Below are 19,223 nucleotides of genomic sequence, written 5' to 3' on the forward strand. Positions count from 1 at the left end.
AATTATTATAGAAACATGAGGCCCGAATTTTAACAACATCCAGTCTTGCCAAGAGAATGTACGTGCCAGGTCTAGGCCCCGTGTGTGGATATCACTTGGCACTGCTTGGTATTTCTTAAGCAAAGTCAGAGTTAATAGAATACCTTTCTCCTCGTTCTTTTGGACCCTCAATTATTCCTTTTCAAATGCCAAGGGTGGTGCAGTTAGTTTACTAAACTAACAATAATATGGATGTCTGGGGAAGTGGAGCTGATGATTTTAAATCCATTTCCTGTCGCATTAGTTCATTCCATGTGTGTTCAAGCAGATATTTAAAGTTTCCAATTGCATGTCAATTTTTATTTAAAAAATTAGAAAATAGAGATTCTGGGAAGCAGTTGAAAATATTTAGCTTCTAGATTAATTCAAAACGTCAATACAGTCGAAAGTGAAGCTTGGGTTCAAAGTCTAGGGGACAGAATATCAATTTATAAGGGTTGATCTTGTTTGAATTGTACACAGCCAGCTATTGCAGGTGCACCAGAGCATTACGGATTGATGACACCCTTTGAGAGCTGAGAGCTAAATGCCACGGTCGTGTTCTGTTGTCAGTTATTAGCAGGAGTCCACGTCCTAGAAAGCTTCCCCATCATGGGCTGTAATGAATTTTCTTGTTGAGATTATCAGAGGAGAATCCTGAGGCTGAAGGAATTAGGGAACCCAGCCTCATTCCCATGGAAACGGCGATGATGGTAGGGGAGCCTCAGTGCATAGTAATGAGAGCCTGGCATGTTTGGGCTTGAATCCCGCTCTGCCCTCCCCTCCCCTGTGTGGGTAAATAACTTAATCCTCTGAGCCTCAGTTGTCTTTTCTGTAAAAGGGGAAGGCACATGCTGTCTCGTAAGGCTGTTGTGTGGCTAAAATCGCTTAATGTATGAAAAATACTTGGCGCAGTGTCTGGATGGTGGCCCAGAATCAGACATCATGCATAGCAGCGATCATTATTGAGTTGTTACCAGTAGTATTATTTCCCTTGGTGGAATAAACATATTCATGTTCCATTTATTGGCTAACCACAGCCAATAGGTAAGACATTAGCCAAACATCACTCTGTTTTGATGATCATCTCCTCTGTTATTCATACTGGGTTGGCCAAAAAGTCTGTATGATTTTTTCCATATAATAAAAGACACATTTTCGTTTTCACCAATAATTTTATTGATTTGGATATTTTGAGTTATGTCGGCTATCTCCCGTGTGGTGTAACAGAATAACATTGATTGCTCTCAGTTAATGTCTCAATTTGATCACCGTCTACTTCAGCTGGTCTGCCTGACCATTGTGGAGCATTGTTCAGTGAGAAATCTCCGGCAGAAAACTTTGCAAACTGCTTTTGACATGTTTGATCAGTCACAGTACCTTCTCCACACACTGCACAGATCTATTTTTTTTTTTACATTTCAGTTGCTTTTTTTACCTTCTTGAAATAATAAAGTGTAATATGATGAAAATGTTGTGTATATTCTTCCACGTTCAATATTAAAATGGCTACAGAAAAGTTCACCAATTTTGATAAGTGTTTTTAAATGCAGGCTGACATGACAGCTGTCACAATACAATCTAACAAAATTGTTTTGAATGAAATTAAAGACAACTAAGCACTACTAGAACCATCTTACAGAAAAAACAAACAAACAAACAAACAAACTTTTTGGCCAACCCAGTATGTTTTGGTTTTAAATCTCTCTGTACTGGGTCTGCAGGTGTGCAGTAGAGTTCAATAAAACAATAATCCTTTTGCATAGGGACCGCGGTGCTTTGAAACTGAACGTGTCTCTAAGCTGCTTTATTTTGTTCCCCTTGCACAGGCCAGTGACCCCAGTACCTATGAGCTGATACAGAAAATTCATATGCTGCAGAAGCGTCTCATCAGCAAGACGGAAGAGGTGGTTGAGAAAGAGCTGCTCCTTCAGGTAGCGTTTTCATTTTCTGTACTGATTGAACACGCGTATTTCCTTAGCTCCACCGTCTCCAGGACTGTTTTTGAATGAAGTTATTTGGCCGTGTTGCATGCCCCATTTTTAACTGTAGATGGCAACAGTGACTCACATACAAAGAACAAACAACCTGATTAATTGGCCGTTTATGCTGCCATTACTGAGATCTCAAGAATTCTGGATAATAAGTTCAAGGCTAGAGTTACTGCACTGGGAAATGTGAGCTTCCCCCGACCCCAGCTTTGCTACGGTTCTGTTTGTTAGGTTCTTTGAAATACTTTTCTTCGTAGCTTCACATAATGTGAAATGGCTATGATTTTGATTTTGAAAATTAGCTAGTTGTGCGTAAAGCACAACATGCCTTTTTGAAGATTTGTGAGAGTGAAATGGCAGGAAAGATTTGTTTTTGAGGATTTTAGGCAGTTAGTTATTCTGGAGCAATCAGGTACAGTACCATCCTTTTAGGCCTGTGTCTTTGCAAGTACCCATTGTCACCTCCACTAGTATCATCATGCCAGATACTGAGCTGGTGGCTTTACCTGCCTGAGAGAAACATCGATCAGTTGCCTTTCAAACGTGCCCTGACTGGGGACTAAACCCGCAACCCGGGCATGTGTCTTGACTGAGAATCGACTGGTGACCTTTTTCTTTGTGGGATGATGCCCAGGCAACTCAGCCATATTGGTCAGGGGACAATTATCCTTATTATTTCTAATTCCAAAGCATGTCATCTTAACCACTGGGTCACCATAAGGTAAAGAAATTCTGTATAGGAGCAAGAGGATTTTGATCCTTCTCTTTACATTCTGCCTTAACAAAGGCATCTTTCCTGAAGCTGGATATGCAATGAGTAGCTGGTCAGAGTGTCACTATGCGGAGTGGCCCACAGGGGTGTTCCTGGGATAGATGAACATGGTAGTTAAGAGGACCAACTGGAGAGTCAGATCTGGTCTTGAATCAACTCCATTTCTTTATATTTCATCACTTGGGGAGAATTACCTAAGTTCTCCAAACCTCATTTACTCTCTCTGTTAAATTGGTTTAATAATACTCAGTTTCATTATGGGAGGAAGGTACTCCTGCCAGAGTACATGACTTTGAATTCCTGTCATAAGAATAACCAATTAGTGCATGGGCACTGAGGTCCAGCAGCCTGGGGTTGGAGCCGTGATTCCACCATTGCCAGCCACGTGCTACACCCCCAAGGCCATGGTAAGTGACAGAGTGGGCACTCAAACAAGGCAGTCCACTCCAGAGCCCACACTTTCTACCCACTTCATCATCCTGCCTCTCCAGTTAGTATCACCTTGTTAGTTTCAAAAAGAACCACGTTTTGGCCCTTGCTGGTGTGGCTTGGTGGATTGAGCACTGGCCTGCGAACCAAAGTGCTGCCAGTTTGATTCCTATTCGGGGCACATGCCTAGGTTGCGGGCTGGATTCCTTGGTGCAGGGCACGTGAGAGGCAACCACACATTGATGTTTTTCTTTCCCTCTCTTCCTCCCTCCCTTCCCCTCTGTCTAAAAATAAGTAAAATCTTTTTAAAAAACCCCACATTTTATGTTTTGCCAAACCTCTCTATTGTAAGTTTGTTTTGTATTTCCTTGACAGCTCTAACTTTATTATTTTCTTTCTTGCATGTACTTTGGGTTTATTCTGTTCTTTTTCTAGTTTCTTAAGATTGATGCTCAGCTCATTAATGCTCAATCTACCTTTCTAATAGAAGCATTTATAGCTATGTAATGTCCTTTAAAGAATTTCTTTAGTTCCTTCCCATATGTTTTGAAATGTGGTATTTTCATTTTGTTCTAAATATTTTCTTTTTTTCAGAATTGTTTCTCTTTTGAGTCAGTCTTTAAAAATATCCACTATTTTTCCTATGGTAGTTAAAACAACACAATTTTAAATGTCCACACATGTATATGTTGCTTTTTATTATTTTATTCTTTAAAAAGCTATTTTTTTTTATTATTGATATCTCACTTTTTTGCATTGTGGTCTGTGTTGGATTGATTTGTGGAGTTCATGGAGATGTGCTTTGTGACCGGCTGAGTGGGCAGGTGCTATAGGTGATGCCTGAGTGCCTGCAAAGGACGTTACTCTGTGTGTGTGAGGCTCAGGAGTCTGTATGGTGTTCACCAGATCAGCCTTGCTAATTGTATCGTTTAAATCTGCATCTTTCCTACTTTCCTAACTTTTTTTGTCTCCCTATCACTGAAAAATTGTTTGGAGATTTGTCTGTTTCTCTCTGTAGTCCTGTCTTTTTCTTTCTTTTCTCTAAGGACATTTTAGATTATGTTTGTAAGCTGAGTAAAAGGTATGTATGATTTTTATTTCTTCTCGGGGAATTGTTTCTCTAATATTATGTAAGAATCCTCCTTAATTCTTAATGCTTTTACTTATAAAATTGCCTGATAATAGTATAGCCAAGGTTTTTTTTTTAAACATAATTTTTCTATAATTAAAAAAAAACTTTCGGTGTCCTTATATTTTAGGTAAGTCTCTTATAATAAAAAAAAATCCAATCTAATATCTTTGTCTTTTGACTGGTGTGTTTAATCTATTTATATTTTTTCATAATTTTAGGTTATTTATATTTATTCATAATTTTAGGTTTTCCTATCTTCTCATTTTCAATTATTTACGCTGACATTTTTATGTAGTGCAGAAGTCTATTGTTCCTTCTGTTAGATTATGTGTGTTTAACATTTTTTTCTTTCCCCCCACAGCTGTCATATCTTTCTTCTCACTACTCCCTATTCCCTTTTTCCTGATTTATTTATTTATTTATTTTTGAATAGTTACCATCACTCACTGTTATTCATTCATTCATTCTCCCACCGTCCCGTGGATTTCCTTAAACATTTAACATGCATAGTTAACATCCAATCTAAACAAACCTAAAATTGATCAATATCTTTATCCTTCCTACAAACAACATGAAGACTCCTGGTAACAAGGAAGAGCAAAGTGAACTTTGCACATCATGCTCATAAATAACAACTGAGGGGGGATCTCAGACTCAGAGGCAAGAGGGAGTGGTGGGGACTGCAGCACATGGGGGCTGCTGGGTCCCGTCTCTGGGAAGCAGCTCTCCCAGTATTGGTCATCGTCATCATTACTTTATACAGTCAATAAATATTTATTCAGATTTGCCAAGACCTCTTCCAGTTCTTTTGTTTTCTATTTTGTTCATATCTTTATTTTTTTTCATTTCTAGGTCCATCTCCTTTTTGAAGTATATCCTTTCATTGTTCTTTCAGTGACAAATTTTTCATTAGTTAACACTCATCTTAGCTTGTCTGAGAGTGTTTTCATTTTGGTTTTACTATAAATGATTAAGCTGAAATCCTGTTTTCTATGTGCACTTTGAAGATGTTAGTTCTTTTATTAGCTTCCACTGATGCTATTGAGAAGTCTGCTGTTAGCCTAATTATTATTGCTCCTTTTAAAAGTATCCTGCCTTTTCTCCTGTTTGAGTACTAGAACTTTTCTTCGTCTTGGGTGCTCTGGAGTTTCAGCACAACACATTCAGTATGAACTTAGGTTTACCTACTGTGCTTAGGACTCACTGTATTTCCTGAATCAAAGATTGCTATGTCTTTGAATAGTCTCTCCTTTATTTTCTCTGTTCTCTCCTTCTGCAAATCTTTGATATTTTTTTCTCTTTATCTCTTGTGTTGCATTTTTCTCAGCCTAAACATCTTATTCACTAAATCTTTCTTTTGGTGTATTTACCTGCTAATAGCCAATCCATCAAGATTTTATTTTCAGTACTTTCATTTTTATTTTCTAATGCCTCTTTTCTACAAGTCTTTGTTGATAGTGTCTTCAGCTTATGCTTTATTTCTTCCTTTATGTCTTTAATGAGTTAATTTAAATATTTTATAGTTTTCATCTGATTATTCTATTACTTGAAGGTCTGGGAGTTTTTTTCCGATTGTTTATTGCAATTGTTGATTTTTATTTGGGGCAGATCTTCTTCCTATTATGTTATGATTTTGCATTGTGAACTTATTTTCAAAAAGGCTTTATTTATGGGACTTGAACTGGTCTAGGTTCATGGTATGTCTTTTCATTTATTTTTGTGAGGTGCCTAGGAGATATCTCTTGCTTAGGATAATTTTTTTCGGATTAAATTCTCACTTTGGAGCTTCCAGTGCCACTCAGTAAATGAATATTAGGACCCCAAACTCTAGTGATGAAAGATACATAAATACAAATTCTCTGGGTAGCCATGTTTTCCTCCAACCCAGAGCCCAGGAGAGATATTTAGGTTTCCTTGTGGTCTTCCTGTCCCAGTGGGTGGATTTCAGTCTATTGTCTCTTTTCACTGAGGCTATAACCCTTTTAAGTCCCCAGCTTTATATGAGTCGTCTCAGTACCAACTGCCTACTCCACACAGGCCCAGCACCTCATCTGTTATTCTCCTGTGGACGTTCAAATCCAAGTACTTTTGTTCCATGAGTCCATCTTCTTGTCCCAACCAGCCCCCAAGAGAGAGCTGCAATCTCTATTCACTCATCTGATATGCAGTCCACTCTTTGATTTTGACACTTGAGGATCAAATTACTTGTGAACTCCATTTTGTGATTAAACAGATGTGTAGTTCTATTCAGCATGTCTAATGCTTTGTAGACTCTAGTTTTCAGGTTATTTAGTCTGCCATACTGCCAACACCAGAAATTTCTTGTTTGCTCTAATCATTAGTTTTCTCATCCATAAAATGGGGAAAATCATTGTACCTACCCATAGAATTAAATATGTTAATTACATACACATCAAGGTTTGTCAGAGTGTTTAGTTATCATTAACATTACTATGATGATGATTAATATTATTGTGTTAACCACTGGTCAGTTTTTACAGACCTCCAGAGTTCAGTATCCTGCCTCACTCCCTTTATTCAAGTCCTTTCTCCTGTTTGGTGGGGCGGCTTGTATGTCCCCAGAGGACAGAACTTATCTTGGTAAAGCCCCTGGTGCTCCACGGAATTTGACAGTTTCTCATTTTCATCTGTTTTACTAAATTATTAGAGAATTTCTCTGCACTCACAACAGAACATTTTGCAATTAGGAAACGTTTGGGTTGAATTCTTCTGAGTATCAGGACATTTTTTAAACAATATTTAATCCGTCTCATAGTGATAAAGAGATCTCATCATTTCCCAGCAGCAGATATAGTGGAAGCCTCTTTCCCTCTAATAGATTGTGAGGTCTTTGTGACAATTTCCCTCTCTAACCCCGTGCCTGGCGTGGTACCAGGCACACAGTGAGTGCTCAGGAAAGATGGATGGACTCTGGGCCCAGGCAACTTTGACTCACCCTGGAGGCCTTAGCTTAAGTGCTTTTTCCTCGGGGTGGGCAGTTAGGGGCCTCCTTCCTTGGTTAGGTCTCTCGGAAAATGTTCCCGTACTTGACTTCTCTTTTCTATCACTGATCCCACTTGTAATTAGTGAAATAATTGTAATTATGTGTTTAATTACTCTTTCCTGATAGACCATCCACAAAGGCAGTTCCTGTGTCTGCCTTAATGATCACTTCATTCCTAGTTCCTCGCACACAGGTAAATATTTGTTTAGCGGCTGATTAAATGGTGGAAGAATGTTAACGTTGGTTCCTGTGTAAGTGATATGTCCTACAGTCACTTACGTTCTGTCTTTGAGCTCTGAGAGGTTATGGAAATTATTCATCCGGTTGCCTTTGCATTTTATTTTGTCATCAACTTCTAGCTCCGCAGGAGTCTGGAAATAACTGTGGGTTGGTTTAGAGATCTACAGACTTGATTCAAACTGTCTGTGTCCGTTTTGCCTGCGGAGGCAGCCTGATTCACGGGATGCTCCCCAAGTCCTCCCCTTGCTCAGGGTTAACGCGAAATGGTTCTTGAGCTTGACTTTACAGCTTCAGAAGTGAGATGAAGAAGCCTGTGTTCTTGGCCAGAATTAGAATCTAAGGTGTGGATGAGAAGAATTTCTTTTCTTTGGCCCACCAGTCTCCTCTCCCTTTGAAGTCAGCAAGGGCAATGTAAGCATACTTGAGATGTGCCCCCTGCTGGCCTCTCCTTTCTGTTTTTGCCCTATTGTATTCCTCATCTTTTCTGAATCCCTCAATATTAATGATTTCTTGGGGAAAAAGAAAGCACCTGTAGAATCAGGCAGACGTATGTGCCAAGAGTAGCTGCTGTCTATTACCCAGGTGTCATTACATCATCATCATCATCATCATCATCACCACTGTCCTCATCATTATGATGGGGTTCCAAAAATGGCATAAGGCGTGCATTAGAGTCAGAGGCTCTAACCTCTTGCTTGAGGCACTTAAAAACATAAGGAACAATCGCAGCAGCTGGGACTTTTTTCCAAGTGTTTAAATATGGGATAGCAAGCTCACATTCACTGCTCCTCAGGGCTAGGCAGCTGACAAGAAAGAGCAAAGTTCACTTTGCACATCACAGTCATGGCAACTGGCAGTGGTCTCAGAGTCAGAGGCAAGAGGGAGTGGTGGGGCCTGCAGCACATGGGCGCTGCGGGTCCCATCTCTGGGGTCAGAGGCAGTGGGGAGAGATTTAAAGGGCTAGCAGCAGCATAATCAGCTTTACTTGTTTGGATTACTTTTCTTTGACCTAGTCCTTTGTTTATTGGTAGAATATGGAGCACGTGAATAACAAGGGAAAGAGGAGATGGGGAAGGAGAAGAAGGACGAGGCTGCAGGTGGTGTGCAGGGATGGACCGTCAGTCAGAGGTGGATGAGGCTGGGTTCCAAAGAGGAGGCAAGAAAAGAACAAAGAGCAGAGAAGCCTGGGGTATGTTTTGTGGGGCAGCGGTGGGTGAGCTTAATGGAAGATGGACCTTCTTTAGATGTCTTTCCCTGCTGCTAATGACTCTGTCTTAATTCACTTACATGTTTTTCTAAAACAGAAAAGGACTTCCCTGAATTGTTGAAAAGACCAGTGGTTGACTCCTGACCCTCTGCTGCCCAGGCAGTAGATGTACTACTGGCATCTACTGAACTAACAGTTGCTGAGAGCTTCCCACATGCCAGGGCACCTGGGGGTTCCACAGTGAATGAGATGGATTGGTCCTGGCCTTGGTGGACCTCCTAGTGCTGCGACCTCAAAGTGGTGTGACAAGGGCTGTGGTTCTGTACAGAGGCTATGGGACTGTGGACAATCCTTTGGAGTGGTCAGGGGTCTGAGTTTGGGTTCCCCAAATTGGAGACTGAGACAAGGACTTGGGTCCCAGTAGTTTGGGAGGTAAACTCAGGAAGTTGGGGTAGGGAGCAGGAGAGTGAGGCAGGGAGGAAAGCCAGAAAGGGGAGAGAGAGAGAGAGTGAGAGAGAGAGAGTGAGTCACAGCTGTGAACACATGAATCCCAATGTCACTAGAGTGCCTCGGAGAAACCACGTTGAAACTATTGCAGAACTGTCCTATCAAAGGTAGGGGGGCTGGGACACTTCATAGACTCCCACTGCCTCCTGGTTGAAAGCTGCACGGGGGCCATTGGGCTGCGTCTTAAAACAGAGGGTACTTGAGCTTGTTTCCAATCCCCCCTCTGAGGAAGCCCTGGCCTGCAGCGGCAAAGCTGATTCTGCATGCCCTTGAGGCGGAAGTGGCTGGAGAGTTCCAGAAACTGATGGCCGTCCCAGAGATGGGCTGAGAGGATGAGGCTGGGGGCACAACAGTGTCCACTATAGGAGACGAGGTTTCGATGGGTCCTGAAGACCCCCAACCTGTAGGCTCCCTTCTTCTTTCTCACTTAGCTTCTCACCTGAGTGGCACATTGCCAATCCAACTTTAGAAAAGGCAGTGGCCGCTTTCTGAGCCAAGTTCCCGTTTGGCCATGCCCACTGCACCCACCCACTGCCATTTCCATTGCTTTCCAGGAACCGGATTCCTCCAGGAGTCAGGTCAGACTGTGGTTACTTAAAAGATTCCCCCCCCGGCCCCCCCCCCCCCGCTGCCACCGCTTTAGTTCCAACCACAGCCTCCTTTGCCGAGTGCTTCCTGTGGGCCTGGCACTCTGTTCTGCCCACCCGCAGTCCTGCGGCGGTATGGGGGATGGGCATGGCCCACAGATAAATAAGTGATAAATAAGATGGAAAGGGCTGCTGCTTTGGTGGCTTCTGGGTCCTGCCCTTTCAGGGTGAACATTCTCTCTGATTTAATTTTATGACTGACTGGATGCAAGTCTGGTTTACTTAACTGTAAAATGGCTTGAATGACAGGCGGATCTGAGTGGACCTGCACAAGCTATTAGCTGTGCAGGGGGAGCAAACCTCCTATGGCACCTTTTTAGTTACTTTTTTGGTGAGGATCTTCAGTTTTCCTGATCTTCTGGCTATCTTTCATTTATTGATCATTTACAAGGTGTTAGCCACTGCTCTAGATGCTATAGATGTATGATATATATAACACATATATACATAATCTTGTTGAATCGTTGTCATAGCCCTATGAGGTAAGAGTTATTACCTTTCTCATCTATAGGCAGGAAGCATAAGGCACAGATAGGCTGAGAGACTTGCCCCCAAGGCCACACACCTGGCACCTGGCAGAGTCACGACTATAACTGCTGCAGTCTGGCTCCAGAGACTCTTTGCCGTGGGAGACCCATGGCCATTGGTTCATTTTGTATAGACCACCTTGGTCATGAATGGGGGAAATGCACATTTCTCACTTCATCTAGGGCCTTGCTACTCAAAGTGGTTCTAGAACCGGTGGCATTGGCACCACCTGAGAAACTTTTAGAAATGCAGAACCTCCGGACCCTCCTGAGGTCTAATGACCCAGAACCTGAATTGTAACAGGATCCCTAGGGGTTCAGAATACAGGTTCAGTCAGAGAAGCACAGGGCCCCTAAAAGGTGTTCACCCCTTTCTTTGCTGCGAAGTAAGAGACATGGTCAGGAAGGAACCCTATAACTTCTGGTTACTTGGCATGTGGCCTTGCCTGGTTACCTAAACTTCCTATATCTTAGTTTTCTTTTCTGAAAGCTGGAGCTCATCATCTCATGAGCATCCTTCAGTTGTCATGAAGATGAAGGGGAAGAACTGTGTAAGACACTTGGCAGAATGCCAGTGGTCATGAGCATTGGCCAGTGCTCAAAAATATTACTCCTGAAAGCAATCATTATGCTGGTTGGGAGCATGATAACCTCACATTACGGTCCTCAGCTCTTGAACTGCAGGAAGTGAGATCCAGAAAAAACTGGCAAATGACAGCATCCAGGGCTTGAGGCATGTTTTAGGGTTTACAAACTCTCTGAGGCTAGTGATGCTAGGATGAAAATTCTGGAGTGTTTCTTAGTTGATAGAGACATGAAAACCCTTGATCCTGTTTGATGGTAGCCTGGGTGGTTTTGGCAGAAGCTGCAGAGCATTTTGACGAAAGGAGGAAAATGCAGCGACAGTTCACATTTATTGTATGCTGAGTACCTGCCCAGCCACCCTGTGCTAAAGCATTTGGCTTTTGCTGTATCCCCCAGGAAACCTGGATGAGGTCAATGCTATAATTCTGTCCACTTTACAGACAAGTGACCTGAGGCTTCAAAACAAAGCATGCCTAAGAGTTTATAGCTAAGAAATGCCAAAGCTGCAATTATAAACCAAGGTTTGGTACAGTCTGGCCCACGGCGTGCTGGTCATATCTGCCCTACCGCCTGTTTGTATTTGGCCCACACCAAGGATGGTATTTATACATGTAAGTGGCTAGAAAAAATCAGAAAAGGAATACTATCTCTTGACATGTAACAATGATATGAAATTCAAATTTCAGTGCCCACAAATCAAGTCTTTTGGACACACAGCCACACCCATCCATTCATGGACTGTCTGTGGCTCCTTTCATGCGGCAATAGCGGAGTCGAGTAGCTGTGACAGAGACCATATGGCCTGCAAAGTCGACAGTAGTTACTGTCTGGCCCACTGCAGAGCAGATTCACTGACCCCCTTATAAACCTTAGTCACTGGAATCCGGAACAGAGCCACTCACCCCTATTCTTCGGTGCCTCCCAGTGAAACAATTAAACATTTCATTTTCTTGACGACTCCTCCCCCCACCAAAAAAAATTCCAAAGGAATTGTTCAATTATTAAAGAACCGCTTTAAGGTATGGAACACAGAATTCTAGTATGCCCCAGTTGCTGGTGGTGTAGCCTACACTAAAGTCATTCTTGGCCACTGTGTTAGCAGGTAACTAAGTGATCATTCTCCGCGAAGTTCAGCTGACATTGTTGAAGATGTGCCCTCAGTAGAGAGACCTATGGACTGAAAGGCACAGTGTAAGCTGAGACTGTTGACTAGAAGCCCATCTGTAGGGGTTTTTTTTTTTTTCTGTTCTAAAATCCAGGGGAATAAGAATGAGGTGAGAGGGGGAAATACTTTCTGCAGAATCTTGCTGTTCTTCGCAAAGACTTGTCTGCAGTGTGGGAAGTGGTTGAAGAGGCTCCTTGCCCAGCGTGTTGCTCCTTTCAGGCTGCTTCTCTGCTGCCACGGCTTCCTGGCACTTCCTGGGGGGCGCCTGCTCACCAGCCCTGCTCTTCATGTGTCAGGGAGGATGGAAGGAGCAATTGGAGATGGGTTGTTCAAAAAACAGAAATCTAACGCTGGCCATAAACCAAGATGTGCATACGTCCATGTGGCTGGCTCTTGAGGCACTGTATACCTCTGTCTACCTGGTTCGGCTAACACAGCCCGAGTGTGAGCACTGCCGAAGTGTGGGCTCTGGGGCAACTTGCTTGTCATCTTTAGCTTCACAGCAACCGGGAATCTTTTAGCTCCTCAGCAACCAGTATCTCAGGGCTTCCCAAAGGCTGACCTGCAGACTGGGAAAATCTGTGTTCCCAAACATAAACATCCATTAGTTTATAGTAAAATGAACACAATGACAGTGTTGCATAAAACCAGTTTTACTTTTCAGTTTTGGGGACTGCTCTTTTTCCTGTTTCTTCTTTCTTTTGGAGATATAAAATATTTATTTTTGGAAATGGTATTCTCTTATTTTTTTGTGTGCATTCCTTTTTTTTTTATGAAACATTTGGAAAGAGCTCCAGACAATCTCCTCTCTCTCCTAACCAAGCCCCAGACTGAGCCCCCCAGTTAGCTATGTGTCTCCCTGGGTTGGCTGGAATGCAGGTGTGTAAGGCATGGTTGAAGGTATAAAATGGGTTTGAACCTCTGTCTGCCTAATTGAGCCTAGCAGGGCCAATCTCTTTTTAAGAAATCCTTAATTCTCATAGGACCCCGTTGCTACATATCTTGCAGCAAGATTACTGGAGTTTGAATCTTGGCTCTGCTATTAACTCCAAAACCCTGGGTAGGTTACTTAACCTGTCCATGGTAACTCAGTTTTCTCCTTTGTTAAGTGGGAGTAATCATACGCATCTCGTAGGATTGTTGGGAAGATTCTATTAACATATGGGAAATATTTAGAATAGTTCCTGCACATAGCACTACCTGGGCACTACCTTAATATTATCTATTAGTCTTTTTCTTTTCTTATGTTAAAGCTTAGCAAAAGAAGAAATTAGCAAGACTATGCTGATACCTCTATGATTTTGGGGAGAATTATTGAGGTCCAAGAAATCCAAACTCAAGGAACCCCTTACTACTTTATCTCTTAATCTTTGCAACAACCCCATTTAACAGATCAGCAAACAAAAGGTTGGAGAGATTGATGGGCCCTCAGAAAATGCCTCTGCCGTCGCTGGCTGCCCTAAGAAAAAGGGCGATTGTGCAGGGCGGTCTAGGACATGCTAGTCTCTTTTCCAGAAGCAGGCCTTTCATATGCAGATACTTTGGGTTTAAAATCATGCCCGACTTCATTTAAGGTGAACGAGTTTCCCAAACTGTGTCCCTTCCCACTTGCCTAGGTATACTCGGTATGCTCAGTGATCTCATGCCTTGTCATATTCCCTCTCACTAGTTCTCTCTAAATGTGCCCAGAATAACTTCCCGAAGCAACAGGGTCCTACAAGCATTAAGGATTTCTTAAAAAGAGATTGGCCCTGCTAGACTCAATTAGGCAGACAGAGGTTCAAACCCATTTTATACCTTCAACCATACCTTACACACCTGCATTCCAGTCAACCCAGGGAGACACATAGCTCACTGGGGGGCTCAGTCTGGGGCTTGGTTAGGAAGGGTTTTGTTCCTGTTATGTGTCTTGAGTCAAATAGGTTTCCAAAGGGGCTGTCTTGCTTGACTTCCTTCTCCTTACCCTTGTTTCATCTCATGGAGAATTAGGGTTGAGACATTCTCAACTGTCAGAAATCCAGGAAACAGCATGTCTGATTCCAGAGGTTTCAGTATTAAGTAGATATTGAACCTCTTCCCTTTCGTCAATGCAAACACCTTCTATGCTCATGAGAAGAAAGGAACTTTTGTCCAACTTTCTACCTATTTTTTCCAGCCCCATCTAAGACTCCTTTATCCCCCCATCCCAGACTGAAAGGGAGGCATTGCTAATCTGATTAGCACATGGTCACTAGAGACTCGGGCCACACATTGCTGGTGGGCCAGGCCATTATGTGTTCAGTGCCCCCTGCCCATGCACTGAAGCTCTCTTGCTCTGGTCTCTGTGTCGGAGGTTAGCAGGTCAGGCAAGACCGACCAAGTTCACTGTCCTTCCCATTGCCTCTATATCTGTAACTAGGTGGATAAGTGCCATTGAGTCTGCTCTGCTTGGCCATCTAGGGTTCAAGAAAGAGAGCAGGTCTTTCTGTACAGACTTCCTCAGCCCAATGGACTAGAGAAGCCATTCATGGTAGGGTGGGAGGTGCTATCAGGTAGAAAAAAGCATAGTGATTAAGAACTCTGACTCTTCAGCAAATCAGATTTGAGTTCAGCCTCACTTATAACACAGTGTAACCCTGAGCAAGTTACTTAACTTTCTGAAGCCTCAGTTCTTGATTTGTACAATGTAGATAATTGTAATGCCTTTCACACGAGGTTTTATGTACATTAAATGAGATCATCTTTATCAAGCACATAGCCCAGTGTTCACATTTATAAGTGTTAGCTGCTATCATTATGGTATTACACTTTGGATGCAGTATAACAACTCAGCATTTCATATGTGAACTCACTTTCAGGAATAATGGCTAGACCCACCCACCCTTGGGGCAGCCTCTTTCTTTCCCTCTATGGCGGGGATGTCAAACTCATTTTCACCAGAGACCACATCAGCCTCGCCGTTGCCTTTGAAGGGCTGAATGTAATTTCAACTCCTTAACAGTTAACGAGTAGTTACTTTTATACCATCCTAAAATTAATTTGGCCCTTTGAGGCCAACCATGAGGCTGATGTGGCCCCCGGTGGAAATGTGTTTGACACCTCTGCTGTATGGTGACTGGTTCATTAATAGGTATTCTCATGAAGTAGGTTCTATGAAGACCTCAGTATCAGTTAGCTTTTGCAGTATAACAAACCAGTGCAGAACTTGGTTGCTTAAAACTACAGTCATTAGATCATGGTTCTATTAGTTGGCAATTGAGGCTAGGTTCAGGTGGCCAGTTCTGTTGGGCTTTCCCTGACTCACTCATGTTTGTACAGGCAGTTGGCGGGTTGCTAGGAGCTGGTTGACCTAGATAGCATTATTCACAGGTACAGTGGCTGGTGCTGGCACTTGGCTGGGGCAAGGGGAGTAGCTGAGCTACATGTCTCTACTAGGCTAGCGCAGGTTTACTGTCATGATGGTCTAAGGATTTCCAAGAGCAGGAGGAAAAGACAAGCCCCAATGTGCAAGCACTTTAAATATATTATACACACACACACGTGTGTGTGTGTGTGTATAATATATATATATAATTAGAGAGAGAGGAAGGGAGGGAGAAAGAGAGGGAGAAAAACATCATCGGTTACCTCTCATATGTGCCCCAAATGGGACTGAACCAGCAACCCAGGCATGTGCCCTGACTGGGAATCAAATTGACTGAAGTTTTGCTTTGCAGGATGACCCCTAGCCAACTGAGCCACACTGGGGCATGCAAGCACTTTTTTGAGCCTCTAGTTGTGCTGTGCTTGCTAACATCCATTGGCCAAAGCAGGTCACATGGCCAAGGCCAGAGTAAATGTGGGGCAGGACGGCCCAAGATCATGGATACATGTAGCATTATTGAAACAATCAACCACAATCTCCTTTCTTTGCTGAGTTTGAGTGGAAATACTTTGCTTTTAAACATTCAAGTGGTATAAGATTTCTTTTTTTAATCCTTTGTCAAATATGGTATTTTAATATGCCTGGCATCTGGTTCTCATCCTTGGATTTTATTGCTGACATGTTTTTCTTTAATCTTTTATTCCCTTTATTTGGGAAATTATAGTTTGCTGCAGGACATAGTTCTTTTCATAGGAAAAACAGCTGTGATGTCATAATTGAGCATACTTTTTTAGGGATATGCACTTATCCTCATGCATTTGGGGACATGATCCACAATCCATTTGTTTATTTCTCTTTTGGTCTCTGACTTCATATTGAATCAGAGCAAATATGTGAAACAAACAAAATGCATTAGTTGATAATTCATCTTTAAAAATGCTATTTATTATTTTTCTTTTGATTTCCATTGAGCTCTACTAGGTGAAGGAATGTTAAAAATAATTGTCTTTTATAAGGGTCAGTTTGAGTTAAGTTTCACAAAGCCAAGTGAGACTAAGAATACTATGAGTTTCTGATATTACCAACTATTCCAGTTTTTTAAAAATAAGAGCAGCATTTAAACACATTTTTTAAAAGTAAAAACAAATTGAATTATATGACTAGTAACTGAGAATGGAAATAAATAGATTACTTAGAGTCCAAACAAAACATTTTCAATAAAGAATTTCTCAGTGGAACATTTAGGTTCTTATTGAATCTGTACACAATTATATCTCACTCCCCAAACAAAATAGACTTTCAGTGATAAATGTTTTTGGACAGCAGCAGGATTCAATTCAGTTCATTTCAAGATGCAGATTTATTTGCGAAATTAGAAGAAAAGAGTTGCCAACAAGAACCGGAGGGAGTCCTATCTGCCTTTAGCTGCTCTCCTGGCGTTTCACCCAGAAATATCTCAGAGATGGAGGTGCTTCTTACAAGGATGAGAAAAATTGCAGCTGGGGCAGAAATTAATTTGTATTTATAGTCCAAACACCTCTACGAATCCTTAATCTGCTTTTTTATGATTTTAGGGGAATTTAGAGAATCGTTTAAATTGGAGGAAATCTCCAGTGGGTCATCAAGTTCCCTCTCTTTATTATGGCAGCACTGATTTTATTATCCTTAAAGCAGCGCTGATAGATGGGTGTCAAGTCTGGCTCATGTTTCATGCATTTAAAAATGTATATTCCCTACTCCGAGTGTATTTAATGTGTAGGAGACAGACTGAGAGTTGCCCATATGCCCGGGAGACCTTTTCTGAGTTCCTGACATGCAGGCTCCCCGGGAACAGATGCCAAATATGTAGCCCATTAAGCATGATATTGACACCATCAAACCCCATTTGCTTTTGGCTTCTGACAATTGGAAACATTTTTTTCCCAATGTGTGTAAGGGACCCAGTGTGCTGTCTGTTCTGAAATAAGAGAAGATTGTTCCCTCTTAAATCCTTTTGTCCTGCATATCTCCAGGGACATGCCTTCCCTCCAGTTAAGAAAGGCTGCTTGAAGGCCAGTTCTGAACTAAAAGATATTCTGGGGAATCTCTCTAATGTCTGCAGAAGTTGGTGAGACACAAAGGAATATCAGATGTGGTCCTTATGTGCAAGGAATTTGTAGTCTATTTGAGAAGAGTCCTGATGTGTATCTGGGAAGAAACAGGACTGGTCTCCATGAGCAGTGCGTGGAAATCCAGACCATTACTTTATGGTTCTACTTAACGAACAATACCCAATTATGCATAATCACGTCATACTGGATACTGACAATAGTGAGCGCCCAGTTATGCAGGAGAGATGCTGTCTAGGCCAGTTAATAACATGCTGTTGTTGTTTAAAACAGCTGGGAGAGCCAAAAGGGGAAGAGCAGGGGAGGTGAATAAGAACTGGCTTCTCGAGGACACAGAGGATGTGACTGGGCTAGACTTCGATGTATTAACACGGCTCCTCCAGCCGTCGCCTGAAAACATGTGTTGAAGAAGAATGGGATGGCAGTAGAGAGCTCAGACCTGGTTTTGAACCCTTGGACAACTTTGTGACCTTGGGCAAGCAACTCCGCTCTCTGAGCCCCAGTGACTCCAGCTGTAAAGTGGCAAGGGTAACAACAGTACCTGGTTCATAGGGTTCTTGTGAGGACCAAGAGAGAGAACTCATTTGAACTGCCTCGGCAGAGCTAGGCAGGCAGGGTTGTCAGAGCTAACTGCATCTGAAAGTGGAGGTATTGTCATAGGAACGGCACTGTGGAGGCACATGGAGGGGGTAATGGCATTTCCTTGAAGGCCGTGCATTTGGAAACAAGTGAAAAGTGTATTTCAGGCTAGGGCAGATAAAGACTCAACATTCTGAAGTGGGGTATGTACATTTGGGATGTGGAGGTGGGCTTGAGTGGCTATTTTATGTTGAGGAGAACCTTTGGTTATGTTAGGTGGAGACCAATTATATAGTCCTACAGACCAAGGGTAGGCATTGAACTTGCTCCGGTAGACAACTATGGACTCTAATTGTGATAAAGATGACAACTCCCATGGCAGCAGTCATGGCCTTCCTATACCTGTTGTGTTATCGTGTACCCAGTCCTGCGATGGGTTCCTTATTTTATGTATTATTCTTAGTCCTCACAGTAATTTTTATTATTTATGCATCAAGCCAATTTTATAAATGAAGAAACCAAGGCTCAGAGTAGTTGAGCAACATGGTCAAGTTCACAGAGCTAACTACTGGCAGATTTGGAGCTCGAACCCGTGCAGTCTGTGGTGAGGGGTAAACGACATATGCCAGCCCAGACTGGTTGGCCTGTAGGTCTGCATTCTGCAGAATATTAACCGGTCTGAAAGAGTTTCTAGGTATATAATTATACCTTCTCAAAGGAATGATCATTTCCTACCTCCTTTTGAAAAATCATTCAAGGCACTGAGGATATTGGTGAGGGACAGGTACAGGGGATGAGGAGAAAGGAATAAATCTATGAGATCTTTAAAAAGACCAACTTCTAGGACTTGGAAATTGAATACCTGTGAAGGTCAAGGGAGAGGAGTCAAAGGTGGCTTTCAGTATTTCATCAAGGTCAGTGATAACTCCTTGGCTGATGTAGCTGACCCACTGCCTCTGGGCCCGTTGA

The 19,223-nt window shown here is 42.3% G+C and overlaps 1 protein-coding gene and 1 long non-coding RNA gene across 2 annotated transcripts in view; one reads left to right on the forward strand and one right to left on the reverse strand.

Annotated features, from left to right (window-relative positions):
- Nucleotides 1-19,223, forward strand: part of CFAP58 (cilia and flagella associated protein 58) — a 95,660-nt gene that overhangs the window by 49,344 nt on the left and 27,093 nt on the right. Inside the window, exon 15 of the mRNA XM_028513683.2 lies at nt 1,848-1,952. Coding sequence (XP_028369484.1) covers nt 1,848-1,952 — 105 coding nt within the window. The remainder of the gene's footprint in view (nt 1-1,847; nt 1,953-19,223) is intronic.
- LOC118500902 lies at nt 1,180-3,974 on the reverse strand. The gene is made up of 3 exons (XR_004903487.1): nt 3,958-3,974; nt 2,714-2,715; nt 1,180-1,420 (listed from the first exon to the last, which is right to left on the reverse strand). It is a non-coding gene; the product is annotated as an uncharacterized LOC118500902 (long non-coding RNA).

The sequence above is a fragment of the Phyllostomus discolor genome, chromosome 5, assembly GCF_004126475.2.
Source record: "Phyllostomus discolor isolate MPI-MPIP mPhyDis1 chromosome 5, mPhyDis1.pri.v3, whole genome shotgun sequence".
NCBI classification, from domain to species: Eukaryota; Metazoa; Chordata; class Mammalia; order Chiroptera; family Phyllostomidae; genus Phyllostomus; species Phyllostomus discolor.